This window comes from Monodelphis domestica, chromosome 2 (assembly GCF_027887165.1).
Source record: "Monodelphis domestica isolate mMonDom1 chromosome 2, mMonDom1.pri, whole genome shotgun sequence".
NCBI classification, from domain to species: Eukaryota; Metazoa; Chordata; class Mammalia; order Didelphimorphia; family Didelphidae; genus Monodelphis; species Monodelphis domestica.
In genome coordinates this window covers 227,684,239-227,706,174 of record NC_077228.1, presented here as the reverse complement: position 1 = coordinate 227,706,174, position 21,936 = coordinate 227,684,239, and the positions used below count along the sequence as shown (strand labels likewise).

At 36.1% G+C, this 21,936-nt stretch overlaps 1 protein-coding gene across 2 annotated transcripts in view; it reads left to right on the top strand.

Annotated features, from left to right (window-relative positions):
- The window catches only part of PSMD12 (proteasome 26S subunit, non-ATPase 12), a 132,627-nt gene that overhangs the window by 89,449 nt on the left and 21,242 nt on the right, over positions 1-21,936 (top strand). Inside the window, exons 1-3 of one of the 2 annotated variants that reach the window (XM_001370342.5) lie at positions 4,210-4,521; positions 14,212-14,271; positions 14,358-14,486. In XM_001370342.5, coding sequence (XP_001370379.1) covers positions 4,414-4,521; positions 14,212-14,271; positions 14,358-14,486 — 297 coding nt within the window. In that variant the 5' untranslated portion in view covers positions 4,210-4,413. Of the gene's footprint in view, positions 1-4,209; positions 4,522-14,211; positions 14,272-14,357; positions 14,487-21,936 lie in introns of those variants that run through there. The other variant, XM_056817272.1, reaches the window with a different exon arrangement.

Genomic DNA, 21,936 nt, shown 5'->3' with positions numbered 1-21,936 from the left:
TGTGTTTCTTGTATACGAGATATGGTAGAATTTTGGATTCTAATCCATTCTCCTATTTGTTTTCATTTTATAGGTGAGTTCATCCCATTCATGTTCAAAGTTATGATTGTCACTTGTGTATTCCCCAGCATTTTGATATCCTCTCCTAGTTCTGCCCTTTCTTCTTTTGCTATATCCTTTTAAACCAGTGGTTTACTTTTAATCAGTCCCCCTAATCCCCTCCTTTAATATGCTTCCCTTTCTGGCCCCTCCCTTTTTGTTCCCTTCTTGGTTTTTTAGGGTCTGTTAAGTTCCTTCCCCCTCTCTTTCCCTCCCCTTTTGTACTCCCTCCCCCCTCCCCCTTAGTTTTCCCTTCTCCCTTTCCCTGTAGGATAAGTTAGAATTCACGACCCCAATATATCTAGATGCTCTTCCCTCTCAGAATTGATTTCACTGAGAGTAAGGTTTAAGTATTACCTATTAGCACTCTCTTCCTCTCCTTTTTATAAGAGTATTCTTCCCCTCCCCTTCCCATGTGTATCTTTGTGTGATAAAGATTATCCTATTTATTTTATTTCTTCAAGTATCTCTTGGTGCCATCCTTGATTCCCCCCCTCCCTTCTTCTTATTTGCATGTCATCTTATAGCCATTAATGCCCCAATCTCTTCCTGTGAATGATTCTTCTAATTACTATAATAGTGAATATAATTTTTGAGAGTTACAAGTAACATTTTCCCCATATATATATATATATATATATATATATATATATATATATATATATATATATATATATATACGTGTATATATAATTTGATCTAATTGGAGCCTTTAAAGAAGAGAGTTTAAATTAAAAAAAAAAACATTTTCCCTCTTTTCCCTCTCTTTCTTATTTACCTTTTCATGTTTCTCTTGATCTTTGTGTTTGGATATCAAAGTTTCCACTTAGTTCTGGTCTTTTCTTTACAAATACTTGAAAATCTTCTATTTTGTTGAATGCCCATACTTTCCCCTGGAAGTATATAGTCAGTTTTGATGGATGGCTGATTCTTGGTTGAAGACCCAATTCTCTTGCCTTTCTGAATATCATGTTCCAGGCCTTGTGGTCCTTTAGTGTGGAAGCTGCCAGGTCTTGAGTTACCTTGATTGGTGCTCCTTGGTTCTGTATCTGAATTGTCTCTTTTTGGCTTCTTATAGAGTTTTCTCCTTAGCTTGAAAGCTCTGGAATTTGGCAATTACATTCCTGGGAGTTGTCTTTTGAGGATTTAATGTAGAGAGTGTTCTATGAACTCTTTCAATATTTGTTTTGCCCCCTTGTTCAAGGACATCAGGCCAGTTTTCTTGGATGATTTCTTGTAATATGATGTCAAGATTTCTGTTTATTTCTGGCTTTTCGGGTAGACCAATGATTCTCAAATTGTCTCTCCTTGCTCTGTTTTCCTGCTCTGTCATCTTGTCAGTGAGATATTTTATATTTTCTTCTATTTTGTCAGTCTTTTGACTTTGCTTTATTAATTCTTGCTGTTTTGCAAGATCACTGTCTTCCAGTTGCCTAATTCTGGTCTTTAAAGACTGATTTTCTGTTTCAGTTTGGTCTATTCTGCTTTTTGTGACTTCCAACTGTTTCTTCAATTGGGAGTTCTTGTCCTTTAAACTGTTATTTCCCACTTTTCTTCCCAGAAAGCAAGAATTATCTTATCTTTTTGACTCCCATTTAAATTCTTCAAGAGCTTGTGGACAATTTCAATTTTTTTGGAAGGTTTATTTGAATTTCCTCCTGTATTTCCTCTGTAGTCTGGGTTTTTCTTCTGTAAAAATTTTCGATGGTCAGTCCCTTCTTCCTGTTTTTCTTGGAGGGAGGTTGTTGCTCCTAGGCACAATTTTCCATCACTGTGGAGGTTTTTCCTTCCCTTTTTAGTCAGAAATCTGAGTGAGATGGGCAGGCTCTCTGTGTATGGAGGAAGGAGCAAGGACTTTACCTGAGGTAAGCTCTCATATCTCCGCAGCTTCTGCTGTTTGCTTCCCTTCTCTTTATTATCTTCCTGTGAGTGCCCACGGTCTGCACTCTTCAGCCTGCTGGAGTTTCAGGTGTAGCTACTCTTAGGGGTCGGTCTTTGGTGGTCTTAGTCAGCTTCCAAGGACCTAGAGGTGCCCATTACTCACTCTAGAGGTACCTCTCGCTCACTGATTCTAGCGTGTGCTGGCTCTGACTCTGGCTCCACAGATTCAATATAGGAGGGTAGATCAGCTCATGGCTTTGGTGGAGCTTTTTCACTCCCTTATAGTGTGGAAATGCCCAAATCCCATGTACCGTCCATGCTGCACCCTATGTAAAATCCCTTCTTTCTTATGAATTTGGTTTTTTTGGTCTTTTGAGGTAGTCTATATTGGTGGGTGCTGAGGAGAGGAAGAGTCTTGTGTCTAGACTGCTGCCATGTTTACCCAGAAGTTCTCAATTGTGAGTTTTCTAATTTTTAAGAAAAGTACTAAAGCCATATTTTATTTTATTTTTTTATTTTTTTATTTTTTTAAATCCTTACCTTCCATCTTGGAGTCAATACCGTGTATTGGCTCCAAGGCAGAAGAGTGGTAAGGGCTAGGCAATGGGGGTCAAGTGACTTGCCCAGGGTCACACAGCTGGGAAGTGTCTGAGGCCAGATTTGAACCTAGGACCTCCCATCTCTAGGCTTGGCTCTCAATCCACTGAGACACCCAGCTGCCCCCTTAAAGCCATATTTTATCATATATTACTATCAACAAAATACCTTTTGATTCAATATTATCAATTGATGTTAACACAGACTGATCTGGAAGAGGTTCATCTTAGCTAATTTGCTATAGAGACTTAAATTGTTGGCTTTCTATCTACCTTAAAAAGAGTAGCAATTTAAGTATTAATAATATGGAAATAGGTCTTTATCAATGACACATGTAAAACCTAGTGGAAATGCTCATTGGCTAAGGGAGGGGGGTGAGAGGAGAGAAGGGAAAGACCATGACTCATGTAGCCATGGAAAAATATGCTAAATTAATTAATTAAACTTAATTTTTTTTTAATTTAAAAATTTTTTAAAGAAAAGAAAAGAGTAGCAATTTATCAGTAGTAATGAGGGAGGGGCAAGGGATAGGGAGAAAAGAGAGAGAGAGAGAGAGAGAGAGAGAGAGAGAGAGAGAGAGAGAGAGAGAGAGAGAGTTAACCATGGGATGTGAGATCTCTTATAGATAAGGAAACTGAGGCCCAGAGGGAAAATAATTTGCCAGAGGTCACACAGGTAGCCAGGCCTTTACTCCAAATCTATTACAATCAGCCATCTTGGGCCTCACTATACATAACCTTGGTGAATATCATCTTCAAAATCTTCCCCTCAAAGTGGTAGTTCACAAGTCCTGGAACAGCAGGACCACTGAGAGCAATGCACCACCAGTATTGAGTCAAATGTCACAATCTCTCTTTTTTTGTTCTTGCCACTAACATTGGTTTAATGGTGGAAAAAACATAGGAGCAGTCTTTTAAAAAAAAGTCATTACTACATCTTGAAACTGATTTTTTTTTTCATCAAAGATTTGGCAGCAGTTAATTGTGGATAGTATGGAAATGTTCCCTTTTTTGGTGAGGACAGGGAAGTGTTTAAGTGAAAAAAAGAACTATATAGATTTGTGTATATATAATTATAATAAAATTATACATATATATACATATAAATTATTTTTAAAGTTGTGAACAGAGCTAAGGACTTTGTTGGGGAAAGTTGGGTGCATATCTTGCTGGCTGTGCTTTTCCCTGGGCAAGTCACTTGACCTGGGTTTCTTCAATAATAAAATGGGGCACACAACTCTGTGACAGGGAAACCCAGGTCAATTGACTTGGCCAAAAAGGTGTACAGTCTTGCAAGGCAGGCACCCAAATCTTCCCAACAAAGTCCTGAGCTCTGTCCATAACTTTGTTCTTACAATTATTGAGATAATTGTATGTAAAGGGCTTTATAAATCTTAAAACGCTCTGTAGATATTAGATATATTACTATCATTTTTTCTTGGGCCTTCTTTGACCACATAGCACAAAGCAGAAGAAGGATCATCTCTAAATGACAGCCTGACAGCTAGACGTAGGTTAAAGTCTGTGCCTCTGTGAAGGAAACAGGACAGTTCTGAGAAAGAATATACACTACCACCAGAACCCAGAATCTCTGGGCGGAGCGCCATAGCCCCTCGGGAGCTGGCCCCGCCCCTTCCTGGTGTCCGCCGCAATGCCTGTCTAAGCAGAGGGGTCCTTCGGGGAGGCCTTGGTCGGGGCGCCCTTCTCCGCGCCTGTACGAATTCCGAGTGTGACTGGCTGTGGAGAGGCGGCGGATCCTGTTTGGGGTGAGTGGTGATACGGCAGCGTCTGTGGCGGCTTCGGCATCGGAGGAGGCTCTCAAACTCGAGCAGCGACCATGGCGGACGGCGGAGCGGAGCGGGCAGATGGGCGCATCGTGAAGATGGAAGTAGACTACAGCGCAACTGTTGACCAGCGCCTGCCGGAGTGCGAGAGTATGGCCAAGGTGAGAGGGGGAGGCCGGACTAGTTGGCGGACGGCAGGGGCTGAGTCACGGCGCCTTGTTTGGCCTAGGCCCCAGGCCTCCCACAGGCCAGAAAGTCTGGGATGGGCATAGGAGGAGGTAGAAGAAAGACCACTCCTCGCCAACCTCTACCTCTGACCCGTCGCGAGAAGTACGCTGGTGCGTACATATGCCGCCCCCCTCCTTCCTCCGCAGCTTGGATCCCCCGGGTTTTTGCTGTTGTTTGTTTAGTGCATGCGGTCCGGGGAGGTCCCTTCAGCAAATAGGCCCTTTGGGAGGTTTTAGTTTCTTTGCTTTTTCTGGGCCATAAAGTAACCCATTCTGGGGGATTTGAAATCACCCAGTCCAACTGTTTGTCACTGGGAAGTGTTTGACTTAACACTAACCAGATTCTTAGGTGTCTGTCTTTTAAGATTATTGAGTATAGAAAGTCCTCAGTCACATCGTTAGGCTGCACCACCATTTACCAAGCCCTTTTTTCCGGTACTATCTACTCCAAGTAGATAGTAAAAACTGGGAAGAAAAAAGAGACACAGACAATGAAAAGACAAAGAACTTGGGAACTGCCAAGTGCAGAATGCTAGGATTTACAGGTACTTTACACAGCTGTCAAAAAGCTGGTTTAGTGGATTTCCTATTCTCAAAGGAGTCCAGAAAACCACTTGTAACAGATGCTATAGACCAGTAACCTCTGGATTTCCCTTCTAGTTCCAGTCTATTAAAAATCTGATATGAATGTAATTATCACATGTGGTTTTACTTACAATTATACAATAAGCACCTGGGAAATAGTTTTAATTTTCTTTAGAGGTAGGGTGATTTCACTTGTATGTGGAATTTTCCAGTGTTGCAGATCAGCACTTATTTGTAACGTATAGCCTTAGAGTTTGTTGTCTGTGCCATTGAGGGCACTGCCTTGCCCATAGTCACACAGCTTACATGTGTCCTCTAGCAGGCCTTGAACCCAGGACTTCCTAACTTCAAGACTGGTCCTCTTTCCTCTCTCACTTCCTGGCTTTCAGTTCTTAGCAACCATGATTTCCTGTCCCTTTACCCTCCAGTGCTCTCCCATACTATAACACCTGTTTTGATTTTACTTTGTTCCCTTTGAAATATCAACTGGTCATTCATCTTATGGTGGGCAGTTTGCCAGCTTCCCTTCCCTTCCCTGAAACTCTGTATTTTAAAGTCACCATCTTCTGGGTTAAATCTCCCATTTATATTTCTTTCCATAGTAAGGAGAAATTTCTTCCTTATCCACTTAAATCCTGTGCTTTCAAAGTCTAAATTCTCCTCTGCTCTCTTGTTCCACAATTGAAAATGAAAATCATTTTATCCAAGATCCCTTATTTTCACACTCTTTTCCTCTTCTGCTGTTGGAAATTTGGCTCTCCCCAAAAGATATTCTATCCTTAGGTACTCTTCCTACTGTTGGATATTCCTTCTTTCAAGCCTTCCAAAGCAATAGGCCAAAAGAGAGCAATAAGTATATTTCTTGCTCCTCATATCCTCTTCTAGACTGTCACTTTGCCACCATTACTAGGCAGCCTCTCTTCCTTTGATGTTCACTTCATCCTTCTTTATCATTCTCTCTGAAGCCTTTATACTGTTATACCAGTCTTTTTCCAGTTTAGCTCCAGATTCATAGCCTTTCCTCTCCATCTTAATCCCTGCCTTCATTCTTACCTTGGGACTTATCATGCATGATGATATCCTCTTAAATACATGCCTTGGTCCTATTATTGATTAGATCAAATGAACACTATCAGCTACTCTTGAATTATTCTTCTCTTGTTGACATCACATTCTTCATAGTGATTATTCTAAACTCAGGCCTCCTATGTATGCCATCTCTTCCCCCTTTTCATTCAGCAGAGGACCTCATTTCCTGTTTTCCAAAGAATAGAGGTATCCTTTAAAAATTCACTCTTATCCCCCCTACTCCATACTTCAAAACCTCACTTTATCATCCCTCATCCTCTCTTCTTTGCTTCAGACTGATAAAAGGCAATCCTTCTTGCCAAATCTAATACCTCAACTCTTGATTCCCTTCCTTCTGGTGTCTGCCAAGAGCTTACCCCTAGTATCATTCCCTTTCTTTTACCTCCAATTTTTTCTTATCTATTGGCCAACTATAATAGTAATAATAATAGCTAAACATACTCAGATTCACCCCATTCTTAAAAAAATACATTTGATCCTGGCATTCCTTCAAACTATTGCTATGTTTGTGCGTGTGTGCCTGTGTGTGTATCTTCTCTTTCAGCGCTAGACTACTAGAAAAATAAAAGGAAATAAACATTAAGTTCCTACTATGTGACAGGTAGAACACTTTACAAATATCGTAATATTTGTATTATCTCATTTAATTCTCATTATGACTCTGGAAGGTAAGTACTATTATTATCCCTATTTTATAGATGAGGAAACTGAGGCAGACGGAAATTGACTTTTGCTCAGTCACACAGTCACTCAGTTTCTGTCAAAGCTACCACATTCTTTAGGTCACCCAAATTTGCAACCTTAGAGTGATACTCAACTCTATACTTTACTTCATCTTCTTATCCAGTCAACTGTTAAGTTGACTGTGAAGTCCTGATTATACTTCCATGACATCTCTCACATCTGTTCCCTTCTCTCCGATTACACAGCCACAACCCTAGTTCAAGTTCTCATCATATCTTGCCTAGGATATAACAAATTCCTAAAAATCACATTCTCTCAAGTCTGCAACCTCACTTATCCATAAGCTGCCATCTGACTGTGTCGCTTTCCTTCAAAAACCTGCAGTGGCTTTCTCTTGTCTCTGTAATCAAATACAAACTCTTCTTCATCTATCCAACCCTTTCAGACTAATAGCATATTATTCCCCTCTCTGAGCTCTGTTTCCCAGACAACCTTCCTTGCTTATCATTCTCCAAATAATTTTGCATGCAATTTCAGTTCCCTCAATGCCTGAAAAACTCTAGCTCATTATCTTTACTTTGTTGAATCCTTAGCTTCCTTCAAAGCAAAGATCAGGTGCCATATCTTACTATGTGTGTTTTTTTTTTTAATTTTACCCCATGTCAGTGTTTTCCCCTTTACCCAAATTACTTTATTTTTATTCCCTGTATATTTTGTACATACTATCTGTGAATATATTGTTTCTTTTTTCAGTAGGACATAAAGTCTTTGAAGAGGGACTGTTTAATTTTTGTCTTTGTAGTTCCAGCATTTTGAATAGTGCCTAGAATATAGTTGGTGCCTAGTCAGTTATTGAGTATAACTAAATTGAATTGAATGGCACTATTATTGTTCGAGTCATCAAGATTTACAGTCTTGGAGTCATTTTTAACTCATCCTTTCCATCAACCTCCATATCCAACCAGCTACCAAGTTTTGTTGATTTTTGCCTGTCCAAATTGCCTTCGTTTTCCTCTTTTCTCCATCCAAGAAGATTTCACCCCAGTTTAGGCCTTCAAAACTTCTCTCCTGGAGAGAAATCTGCAATAGGACTCCATTCCTTCCTTTTCCATCTTCTACACATATTCCTAAAACACAAGACCTTATCACATTGATCATATCACTCTTCTACTCAAAAGTCTTGAATTGGCAATATTGCTTCTAAAAAGAGGTTCTAAACCTGGAGTCTGGACCTTATTTTTAAAATAAAATATTTCTTATAACTATTTCAACATATTGGTTTCCTTTTTAATCCTTCATATTTTACTTTGCACATTGAAAATTTTGAGTAGGGGTCTATAGGCTTCACCAGATTGCCAAAAAAAACCCCAAAAAACCCACAACCTCCTATAAAATCTTGCACCCTGCTATCTTTTTATTTATTTTTATTTATTATTTTTTCCTGCTATTTTTATATTCTTACTTCATGTTATTCCCCTCACACCCTCTTAGTCAAACTGGCTTGTTGAGCTTCCCTACCCAAAGCATTCATTCCATAGTCTACCTCTTTTCATTTCAACAAATGGCATCTATGTCTGGAATACATACACTCCTATTTAAATAGTTCTGAGTCTTCCTAATCATACTATTGTCCAACATTTGTCACAAAAAGGTATTTAATCAAAAGTTAGCCAAGCTTTATTTACAACATTTCCCTAAGCTGTTTGTTTAACTGTAAAAAGGAAACAAGGTTAGCTTTACAGGAACCTATTCTTGATGTCAGACTGGATCTTTCTGAGTACTCATGTTCACTAACCACGCCCACTTTAAAAAGTTTGAACACTGGCCAAAGTTCGTTATATAACATCTTCATTTGGAATGATATGTGTCGATTTCTTGGAATGTGAGGTTTTATGGATGCTAGTGTCTTTTAGTAGTTATAAAAAATTGATGATTTGTGACTTTTCAAGTCAACCACCCTGTTTTTTTAATACTTTGATCAATAAAAATTTATTTTTCCAGATTATAGATAGTGTTTTATTAATGTGTGAGAAAATGTGTTACTCAAATATTTATTTTAATGAATATCCGTAGCTCCCCCAAATGTAGCATTAGTGGTGTTTTTAGATATTAAAAAATACTTACTTCTACTTACATGATTCAATGTAGATCTGACTTCCTATTGTTTAGATGTGGACTCTACAGTTTTAGCACTATGTTCCTTGTTCTGGCCTGCATAATTTCCATAATCAGAACACATGAAACAAAGTGGATATGGTTATTGCCATATATAACATGGGATTAAGGACATTTTCAGGTGACGTATAAGAAAATATATAAAAAATAATTTAACATAAAATGAGCCTTATAAAAGCCATATTTTCCATATTTCTAGTATCTTTAGTTTATTGTAGTAGCTTTAGTTTAAAATTATCATCTGGAAAGTATTTCTTATAAACTTCTAAAATTGAGTTTAAAATTGGTATGCTTTTAATTTCTTAAAAACTGCTGTAAAATAGAAAACTATAGAACAATTTCCCTAAATAATATAGATGCAAGAAACTAATATCTTATTCAAAGATATTAGCAAAAAAGTTACAACATTTAAGAAGTTATATACTGTGACCATATTGTAGAATTATACTAAGAATGTAGGGTTAGTTTACTATTTGAAAAGCTCTAAACATAATAGACCATGTTAATAAAAACAATTTTTTAAAATCACATGATTGGATCAACAGATGCACATAAGGCTTTTGACAATATCCAACATCATTTTATGTTAAAAATATTAAAAACTTATAAATAACGGGACTGTTTTTTAATATGGCTAATAGTATTTATCTTAAACCAAAAGCTACCTGTAATGGAGAAAAACTAGAGGTCTTTCCAGTGAGATCAAAAGTAAAACAAATCATTTCTATTAATGTGGTTCTAGAAATGATAACTTTAGCCAAAAGAAAAGAAAAAAGAAATTGAGGGGCTAGGCATAGGCAAAAAAGAAACAAATAATTACTTTTTGAAAAATGATATGATATACTTTGAGAATCCTAGATATTCAACTAAAAATTAATAGAAACAGTAACTTCAGTAAAGTAACAGAAGTATAAAGTAAACTCACAGAAATCAACTAATAAAATCCAGCAAGAAAAGATGGGGGGGGGGGGGAATTCCATTCAGAACAACTATTAATTATATAAAATATATGGTAATCTCCTAACAAGTTTGTGTGAATATAATACAAAAATATTTTATAAAAAATGAAGACAACTGGAAAATATTAATTGCCTATCGCCAGGTTATACCAATATAATAAAAATGATACTACCTAAATTAATTTAGATTTAGTTCCATATCAGTCAAAACAAGCAAAAGATTACTTTATAAAACTAGAAAAATCATAAGCTTCATCTGAAGAAAAAAAGGCCAGGAATTTAAATCTAATAATAAAAAAAGTAGGAAGGAAGAAAATCTAGAGTATCAGATTAAATGAAATAATAATCATCATAAGTGTTTTGCATAGTAGCTACCATGTTGTGGGTGTTATATAAATGTTTATTCCCTTTCCTTCCCTATTCCTTTCCCCTTCAAACTATATTGCCAAGTGTTGATTATTAGAACTTTTTGGTTTATAAATAGAAAAACTGATCAGTGAATCGGGTTAGTTAGATAAGATTTCAGAAACCAGCTGAATGTAGCACTGTAATCCATGAACTCCAACTGCAGAAGTGGGGACTCATAAAACTGCTGGGAAACTGGAAAACAGATTGGTAGAAATTATTTTTAGGCCTACTTCTCACACCACATATATTGAATGAAACAAATAAATCTGTTATTCAGATTTAAGTTGTAATGTCTTAAATTAGAGGAACAGTGAAGGACATAACTTTTACAACCATGCTTGGGGAAAGAATTCTTTACAACAAGGAATTAGAGAAGTCATAGGAGATAAAATTGACAAATTTTGCTTACAAAAGGTTTTGCAGAAATTAAATCTATAATTTGAAGGGAAGGGTTTTTTAACTAGTAAAATGTACTAGGAAAAAATTCTTTGTAACAGTTGCTACTGATAAAGGTCATGTATCCAAGAAATATAGGGAATTAAGAACACTTAAAAAATGAGTCACTTCTCAATAAATAAATGGCCAAAGGATATCATATACAGGCATTTCTTAAAAATTTTTCTTTATTTTTAACATTAAAAGAATTTTTGATATTACTGTTACTGTGTCCCAGTGATCTCCTAGTTTTATTCATTTCACTTTGCTTCAGTTCACATAGGTCTTGCCATGTTATTGTTTTTAAAATCCTTATCTTCTGTCATAGAATCAATGAGAGTATATTGGTTCCAGACAAAAGAGCAGTAAAGGGCTGGACAGTGAGGTATTAAATGACTTGTGCAGGGTCATTTAGCTAGGAATTGTGATGTCAGATTTGAGCCTGAGGACATCTCATCTCTGAAGGGCCTGGCTATCAAACCACTGTGCCACCAAGTAGTCCCCTTGCCATGTTTTTTCTGAAACCATCCCCGTTGTTTCTTATAGCACTATCACAATCATATACCACAATTTGTTCAGCCATTTTCCAATTGATGGACATTCCCTCGGTTTCTACTTCTTTGCCACCATAAAAAAGAGCTACTATGAATATTTTTGTACACATAGGCCCTTTCACATTTTTCTTTGATCTTTTTGGCTAGTGGTATTGCTGGTCAAAGGGTATGCACACTTTTTTGCCCTTTGGGCATAATTTCAAATTATTCTCTGGAATGGTTGGGCCAGGTCATAGCTCCATCAATAGTTCATTAGTGAATCTATTTTCCCATATCCCCTCCAGCATTTGTCATTTCTAGTGTGAAGTAATACCTGAGTTGTTTAAATTTGTTTCTTTAATCCATAGTGATTTAGAGCATTTTTTTTTCATATAACTAAATAGCTTTGATTTCTTTTTGAAAGCTGCCTAAACAGGCATTAATTTTTTATCCATCTTAGAGTCAACACTGTATATTGGTTCCAAAGCAGAAGAGTGGTAAGAACTAGGCAATCGGATTAAGTGACTTGCTCAAGGCCACAAAGTTAGGAAGTATCAGATCTGAAAAGAACTGAGGACCTCCATCTCCAGACCTGGCTTTCTATCTACTGAGTCACCTCACTGCCCCAACAGGAGGCATTTCTTAAAAGAAGAAATCCAAGCTCTGAGTTTCATAAGGATGAAAAAAAAAATGCTCCAAATCCTTAGTAAGAGAAATGCGAATTAAAACAACTCTGAAGCTCTTCATACCTATCAAATTGGCAAAAATGACAAAAAGGAAAATAACCAGTTGTTAAAGGAGTTAATTAATTAGTCCAATCATTTTTTAAAACAAATCTAGAACTATATCCCAAAAGTATAGTTATGCATGATGGTAAGTGTGCATTCTCTTTGACCCAACAATACCACCACTACCCCTATACCTCAAAGAGTACAAGAAAGGTAGAAAGATTTCAATGTATTGCTCAATTGCACTGATTTTTTTTTCTGTTTTTCTTTTAAAAATTATTAAATGTTATAGGTGGGGAGGGTGAGGAAAACAATGATAATGTAAAACCCCAGAAGACACTATTAAAAACTTTTAAAAGAAAGATAGAAATGATTATTATGTGCAAAAGCATCTATTGCAGCATTTTTTTTAATAGATAAAAACTGGAAAGATTTGGGGAATGGCTAAACAAATTATGATATGCAATTATCACTATACCCCATAAAGAAAAGAGTCAGAGAATCTTGGAAGGATTTGTACGAATTGATGTAAGATTTGTCTGAAGTGAGCAGAGCCAGGAGAACAACTTAGGCAATAACTACAACCTTGTAAAGAAAAATAACAATGAGAGAGTTAAGATCTCCCATTGATAAAATGATAAATGATAATTACAAAAGGCTGGTGATGCTTACCACCTTTTGACAGAGTTAATAACCTAGGCCTGTGATGACTAGCCTGTGGCATGTGTGACAAAAAGGGCACGCAGAGCCGTCTCCAGGCAAGCCTGCGGTCACCTGCCAGAGTTCCTAACTAGAAAGGCAGAGGAACTGGGGCAGAGCTGTTCCCCATCCACCTCTCCATGTACCTCAGGGCATTCCTCATTTCTCCTTTCCCCTCTGCCCAGCAGCCAATGGGAGTGCTTCCTCCTTCCCTATCTGGGGTAAGGGGATTGAGGAGGGGGCTCACGTGCTGCATAAGGGGACAACATAGACAGTAGCCTGTTGAGTCTGTGGTGAAGATAATTCCTGTAGTGGTTTTGGAGAGGAGCTAGGTTTGATGGGAGCATAACTCACAGCATGGCACATAAGTGGAGGGGAGCATATCATAGTGCTTCTGCTACTCTCTTTCCCCACTCCACAGCCCAATGGGAGCACTTCCTCCCTCTCCTTGGGGGGCAGCTGGCACTCTGTCTCCAAAAGATTCACCATCATTGGTCCTAGAAGAAGAGAATGAAATATACATTTGGAGGCACAGCCAGTGTATAGGTTTGTTTTACATTGTTTCAAGAGAAAGTTTTTGTTTGGCAGGGAGTAGAGGGAGAACTGGGAGAGGAGTAATACCCAGTGATAATGATACCATAAAAGAGAAGAAAAGAGTATCAATGATACATTTTCAGGTCTTGTTCAGTCATTTTGAATGGTGTCTGATTCTTTGTGATCCCATTTAAGATTTTCTTGGCAAAGATACTAGAGTGGTTTGTTGTTTCCTTTTCCACTTCATTTTACAGAAGAGGAAACTAAGGCAAATAAGGGTAAGTAACTTGCTTAAGGTCACATGGCTACTAAATGTCTGAGGCCAGATATGAACTCAGGGCGACGATTCTTCCTGACTCCAGGCCTAGCACTCTATCCTTTCCACCATCTAACTGCCCCCTAGATGACTCATTATAGAAATGCATAAGTAATTTCAGAAGGAAACTTAGGCAAGGGAGGATGGTTTTGAAACTAACATGTTAAATTTTAAATACATTTGAAAGACAATGTGTATGCAACAGAAATTCATAGTTTTACATGTTCTCTTTTTCTTTTTTGTATAGAAATATATTCATATTTAACAAGTCATAATAATAAAAAGGAAAATTTTTGTCAGTACAAATTTGAAGCATCCATGTCACAAATTTAGTCTTAAAATGTTTAGGAGAAAACTATGAAAATGAGAATTTCTTCTATAATCATTTAAAAATAAAACACATATATATTTGTGTATGTATGTGTGTGTGTGCATGTGTGTGTGTATAATTTTTTTTCTCTGATTTTTTGTTGCCATAGGAAGGAAGACTTCAAGAAGTAATCGAAACCCTTCTGTCTTTGGAAAAACAAACCCGTACTGTGAGTACATTCATCAGGAATCACAATTTATTAATGATTTCACTTAATGTATTTATATACACAAATAAACTTTTTTATTTCTACAGGCTTCTGACATGGTGTCTACATCTCGAATTTTGGTTGCAGTAGTGAAGATGTGCTATGAAGCTAAAGAGTGGGATTTTCTTAATGAAAATATTATCCTTTTGTCAAAAAGGAGGAGTCAATTAAAACAGGTGAGCTTATGTTTTTTTCTTTAAAAACAGCATACAGTGATAATTTGCCTTAACTCATAAGTATAATTCTTAGAAAGTTGCTTTCTTTAATATTCTTTGGGGGGTGGTGGTAATATTCTTGACCATCTCCTTAATCAAAAAGTAGTTTGTGAATTCCCAATTCTCTGTTCAGAAAACTTCGGTGGCTGCTCATTATCCATTAGCCTCGCTACTGTGGGTATTCCCTGATATTTCGGTATCCCCAAACATTGCCTCCTATTTACTCCTTGTCACCTTTATTTATGCTTACCTGGGTACCAGTGAAGCACAGCACAGTCAACCATAATTATCTTTTCAAATTCTGCTACATGATCAATATATATCTTCTAGTAATACATTTCTAAGATCATATCACTTATACTTATTTGGATGCAGAGTTCTCTCTTGGTGATATCAGATCCATGCATGACATACACATCTTTCCACTCTTCTCTTTATTTCAAAACTTAATTATTGTCCATTCACCATCTTCCTCTCTTCTCTAACTCCTACCTTTCTACTTAGAAATTTCCATAACCTATTCCTGCTCAGCCATATGTAGGATAATCATTACCTGTAAGTAGAATACATTTCTTTAATCAAATGTTCTGGCATTCTTCTCTGATCATAATTTAATTTCATTCCATCTTTTCTTATACTTTATTCCTCCTTGTCCTATTCCTTATCTTCATCATGCCATCCATTCTCTCCACCACTTTATATTTGCTTGAGCCATCGTTTTTTCTGATTTCCCTTTTTTACCTTTCCAATTGCTGTGTCTGTAATTAGTCAATTTAACCCCAAACTGCCCTCTGTTCTCATCCTTCAAACCCCTGCCTCATCTTTTGTCAAACCTCACCTTTAGATTACTTCCACCATTACCTCTTGTACACCTACTCATATCAGCATACATACTTATCATCAAGGATTTGTTATGTGTTGGGCACCTTGCTTAACACTAAGGATACAAAGAAAGGGAAGCACTGGGTTCTACCCTCAAGGAGCATACATTCTAGTGTGGGGAAAACATGTAAAGACATAAGTACTTCTAAAGTAAATGAAGGTAATCCTCTGAGAAAAACTAGTCTACTCTTTGCCTCTACTTCTCCTCTCCTTACCCTTTTGAAGTCTGACTTCCAACCTCATCACCTGATGTATACTTTTCTGAGTGATTTCTTAATTGCTAAATCTGATTCAGACCATATCCTTTCCAAACCCCTCTACTGCACTTGATAATGTTGACCACTTTTTCCTTCTGGATACTCCTCTTTGGGTTTTTGTGACACTGTTCTCTTCCTGGTTCTCCTTTTTACTGTCCAGCCCCTCCTTTTCAATCTAATTTTCTGGTTTATTATCCATATCAAGTTGTTCTAACTGTGAATGTTGCCCTAGACTTTATCCTGAGCCCATTCTTTGTATTTTCTCTTTCATTGACCTCATCTGCTTCCATGGAGCCCATCCCTCCCTAAGTTTCATTTCTTTATCACCAGTTTTCTGTTGGGCATTTCAAACTGGAAGTTAGGATCTTCAAAACAGAATTCAATATCTTTTCCCCAAAACTCACCTTTCTTGTAAACTTCCCTTTAAAAATTACCATTTTGAGGTGTCCAGATTTATAATCTTGACATTATCCTTAACTACTCATTCTCTCTTACCCCAGGTATCCCTCAGTTACCTTTTATTATTTCTGCTTCTACAACATCCTTTAGATCCTACCCCTTCTCTCTAAACAGAGAGTTACCACCATAGTTCACCTCTCAATATAATGACCTCTTAATTGGTATCCTCAAGTCTCACCACTCCACTCCATCCTACACCTTGCTAATAAAGTTGTTTTTCCAAATATGTTATCTGTGTGATAACCTTTAGTCAATGATATCAGCTTCCTATTGCTTATAGGATAAAATAATATTCTTTTGTATTTCACTTTTTAAATTGTTTACAGATGCTTTTATCCATCTTTCTAGCCTCATTGGACATTACTCCTCTCACATACTGCAATCCATCAAATTACCCTTCCCTCTGTTCCTCATACAGAGCACTTACTTCATCTTAAAGTTTCTGCGCTGGCTGTTACTTCTGGAATTTTCTTCTTCCCTTATCCCTGCCTCATACCATCTCACTCTCTTCCTTTAAGAAGTAATTGAGCACCACCTAGTACTAGTATAGCTCTTCCTCCTAATTTACCTTGCATTTAACTACTGTGTATTCAAATACTTTATATTCATTCTCTTTATATCTTATTCTTTATAATTTTATATATTTCCTTTTTTTCTTCCATTAGAATTTGTGCTTAATTGTAGGAATTGTTTTATTCTTTATGTTTGTCTCCCCTTTGCCTGACACAGAAGGTATTTAACAATTGCTTAGTTGTAGTATCTAAGACATATGTAGTAACAGTCAAGCTCTGTGGACTGTCCATCTAGTTGCATTTCATAGTCTGAAGCCTTGGATTAGTTTTCCCCGGATTAACTGGATTTCATATAAGCAACTCAACAATATTTCTGGGCTCATTTTTTTTTTCCAGCAAAATATCTTCAAACTCGGGAGCAATTTGAAGACCATACATTCTATAGGAATCCCTTTTTTATTTGGAATTTGAGCTGAACATCCTCAATGATATAAACTTGTCAAACACTGCTTTCCTTGTTTGGGGACTCACTACTTTTAATAAACAGAGATTAAATTAGGTTACCTTTGTCAAATCTTTTAAAGAGTCTTGTATGATCTTGATGTGTCCTTGGAAGATACTTTGTTGCAACTTGGAAGAAACTTTGTTGGGACATAGCCTTTAAGGTAGCATTTTGTTCTCCTAAATTAAATGCTATTTTATACTCCATAATCAATATCACAATAGAAGCTTAGGATATTTGCATCTTTCTGTGGTTTGTGTAGCAGTAAAGATGGAAACTGCTATAAAATGTCACTTGCAAACACCTTTTTCCTTTCTCATTTTTATTCTTAAAGACTTTGTAGAGATTGGAAAGTAGCATGTACATTACTATTTTCTTAATTATCAATAGCATCTGACTTTTTTCTAAACATTTGGTATATTTCCTTATTTATTATATCTTGACAAAGACTCTTTAACACTTATCAAAATTATCTCCAGCATAAATGTCCTTTGTGTATATTTGATCTGATTGAACTGCCCTTCCTGTGTTGTCTTTATTTCTTTCCTTTTAAAAATTTTTTTTGCTTGCTTTTTTTCACATTTATTATTTATAGTGTATTAGAGTCCAAACGTGGTCTCACTTTCATTAATGGAGAAAATGATTTGTTACAAAAAGTATTGGCAGATATTTTCCATTTTTTTAATCTATTTCTCCAATTTTGTCCTTAAATGCTTTTGTGAAAACCTTAACTGAATCTTTTGCCACACTTTCTCTAAATTTGTTTTCCTACTGCTGTTTCTTGCTATTTTGATAAAACATTTCTAGTAATTTATCATTATGAATAAAATTTTACAAGACAGTTCATATTTTTCTTTTTTCTGGGTCATTCATGTATTATCACGCAAAACATTTCTATATTATTTTTTGTAAGTGAATAATCTTATAACCAAATAAACACACCCCAATAAACAGGTGATAAATCATATGTTTTCATCTGCATTTCTACTCCCAACAGTTCTTTCTGTGAAGGTAGATAGTATTCTTTTTCATAAGTCCCTCAAAATTGTGCTGTTAATTGCAAAGTCTATCACATTTGATTGTTCCACAGTATTTCATTTACTATGAATAATGTTCTGCTTATTTCACTCTGCATCAGTTCATCAGTTCATGTAGATCTTTCCAGTTCTTTCTGAAATCATCCTGTTCATCATTCCTTATCACACGATAGTATTCTGTCACCATCATATACCACAATTTGTTCAGCCATTCCCCAATTGAAGTTTTAGTTTCCAATTCTTTGCCACCACAAATGGAGCAACTATAAATAAATATTTTTGCACAAACAGGTCCTTTCCCATTTTTTTTTATCTCTTTGGGCTGTAGACTGGGTAGTGGTATAACTGGATCAAAAGATATGCTTTGTTTTATAGCTCTTCGGGCATAGTTCCAAATTGCCCTCCAGAATGATCGAACCAATTCACAACTCCACCAGCAATGTATTAGTATCCCAATTTTGCCACATTCCCTCCCACATTTATTATTTTCCTTTTCCTTTCATTTTGGCCCATCTGATAGGTATTACGTGGTACCTCAGAGTTGTTTTAATTTGCATTTATCTAATTAGGAGGGATTTAGGACATTTTTTCATTTGATCATCGATAACTTTGATTTCTTCTTCTGAAAATTGACCATTTGTCAGTTGGAGAATGACTTGGATTCTTATAAATTTGACTTAGTTCTTTATATATTCAAGAAATGAATCCTTTATCAGAGAAATTCGTCCAAGTTTTTCCCTCTGTTTGTTGCTCCCCTTCAAATCTTGATTGCATTGGTTTTGTTTGTACAGAAACTTTGTAATTTAATATAATCAAAATTATTCACTTTACATCTTGTAATGTTCTCTATTTCTTGTTTGGTCATGAATTCTTCCCTTCTCCATATAACTGACAGGTATGCTATTCTACTTTCCCCTACTTTACTGATATTATCCTCTTTATGCTTAAATCATATACCTATTTTGACCTTATCTTGGTATAGGGTATGAGATATTGATCTAAACCTATATTGTTTTCTAATTATTCCAGCAGTTTTTGCCAAATAGTGAGTTCTTACACCAAAGTTGGGACCTTTGGGTTTACCACACACTAGATTGCTAAGATCATTACCCCTGGTGTATTTCTTAGCCAGTACCAGATTGTTTGGATAATCACTGCTTTATAGAACAGTTTAAGGTCTGGTATTGCTAGATCAGTATCTTCCACATTTTTTTTTCATTAGTTCCCTTGATATTCTTGAACTTCTGTTTTTCTAAATGAATTTTGTTATTATTTTTTCTAGTTCTATAAAATAATTTTTGGTAGTTTGATAGGTATTGCAATGAATAAGTAAATTAATTTAGATAGGATTGTCATTTTTATTACATTAGCTTGGCCTACCCATGAGCAATTAGTGTTTTTCTAGTTGTTTACATCTAATTTTATTAATGTGAAAAGTATTTTGTAATTGTGTTTATATAATCCCTATGTTTATCTTGGGAAATATATTTCCAAATATTTTATATTGTCTAGAGTGATTTTAGATGGAATTTCTCCTTTTAACTCTTGCTGCTTAGTTTTGTTGGAAATATATAGAAATGCTGATGATTTATGTGGGTTTATTTTGTATCCTGCAACTTCACTAAAGTTATTATTTCAACTAATTTTTTATTTGATTTTCTAGGATTCTCTTAGTATACCATCATATCATCCACAAAGAGTGATAGTTTAGTTTCCTTATTTCCTACTTTAATTCCTTCAATTTCTTTTTTCTTCTCTAATGGCTAATGCTTGATTTCTGTACAATAGTAAATAATAGTGGTGATAATGTGCTTCTTTGCTTCACTCCTGATCTTAATGGGAAGACTTCTAACTTACTCCCATTGCAAATGATACTTGCTAATAGTTTTAAATAAGTACTACTATATAAGTACTACTATTATTTTAAGGAAAGGCCCTTTTCTTCCTATGTTTTCAGTAGTAATGGGTGTTGTATTTTGCCAATGTATTATCTTTCAATGGCATATCCCTCAACTTTGACAAATTCAGTGTTTCTTAGCTGAGGTGGTTTATAAGGTCCTTCTTATTGTAGAAACTTATTTACATTTCTTTAGGAAATGATGATAATGTCTGTCATCGTCTTTTTTTTTAATGTTTCACTTTTTTTTAGTATTAACTCTTTGTTTAAATGGGTCAGTGACTCTTTGTTTAAATGGGTCAGTGAGAATTACTTCATTTCTCATCATATCTTCATTTTTATTTCTCCTTAGAACTGATTTTGACCTTTGCTCTGATTATTATTGTTGGGTTTTTCCCACTACTTACAATGGAGAAAACAAAAAGTACATGCCATATATAGAGACAGTTTTCCCTTTACATAATTAACATTACCCAAAGCAAGAAGGCAAGAACCTATATCTACCTGGGCTCTAGCTCTCAATCTTGACAATGGACAGTGGTAATTCCAGTACAGCTCCAGGGGTCCTCTGCTCCAAGCCCTGGAGGTGCTCTGGCTATGAGAGTCCCAAGCACTGAAACTGGCTGCAGGGTTCAGGGAAGAGGAAAGTTTGTGGAAAGGTCCACTTATGTTAAGCAAGAACTGGCTACATTTCTGTACATATGTAGCATAAATATAAAATTAACAAATACAAAAATACATATACAATAGTTCAATATTATAAGGCATCATTTGGGAGGGGATCAGGAAAAACTTCATGGAAGAATATGATGTTTTTCATGGATCTTAAAGGAAGAAAAAGACTCTATGAAGTAAAGGTAAGGAGAAACAGGCATCAAGGCAGGAGATGGTATGAGATGAATGAGGAAGCAGACAAGAGGGTAATTTTCTGGAACTCAGACTTGTGAGAGGGTTGTAATGCCCCAGAAAGTCACGTTTTTTTCCCTTAATCTAATCAACTTCCTAAATAACCATGGCACTGGGAATGAAAAGCAATGTGTTATAATTATAGGAGCAACCAACTCAGAAACTTAATGAACATATATCAAGGTATAAAACCTAAATAAAAGGTAGAAGACATAATGGTCTGAGAGTCAAGAGGACTCTATGGGTTGACTGTGTGATCTTGGGGAAATTTCTTAATATCATGGGATCATGGAGAGGGATATAATAGCTGATCTCTAGGGTCTTATACTCTGTGATTCCAAAATTTAGAGGTTCATTAATATATTTCTAGGTTTAGTGAACTACAACTCCCAGCATCCCACTCTCCTCACGTTACGTGCTGACGTAGGGAGTATATAAATTTGGTGTAGCCTCGCCTCTCACTCTCTTCCTGTCGTGGCTTTGGTGGAGAGGGCTTTTTAAACAGGCAAGAACATTTAGTCATGTGGTCTATTTTGTTAGATGATTACCTTTTTATTCCTTTACTTCTAGTGATCATTAATACACTTTATAAAATATAAATCTTGGAGTTGCTGGATATTAATTTAAATCTTACACTTAGATGATCCCCAATACCTGGTCTGGCTCTGTAATTACATTTTTCTCATAGTAATGAATCAATAAGTCAAGATGATTATTTAGATAACTAAATTGGATATTAATGAGCAACAGCATGGACTAGTATTTTAAGTGTCAAACTCAAGACCCCGAGGGTCCCAAGTGAGACCTGAACTACATTAAAATGTATTTGGGCAATGTTTAACAAAATAAATAAAAATACAGTATCATATAAATAATGTTAATTTGTGGTTTTCTAAGTCAATAAATGGACACCCAGATGGTAGTGGATAGGGAACTGATCTTAGAATCAGAAAGACTCA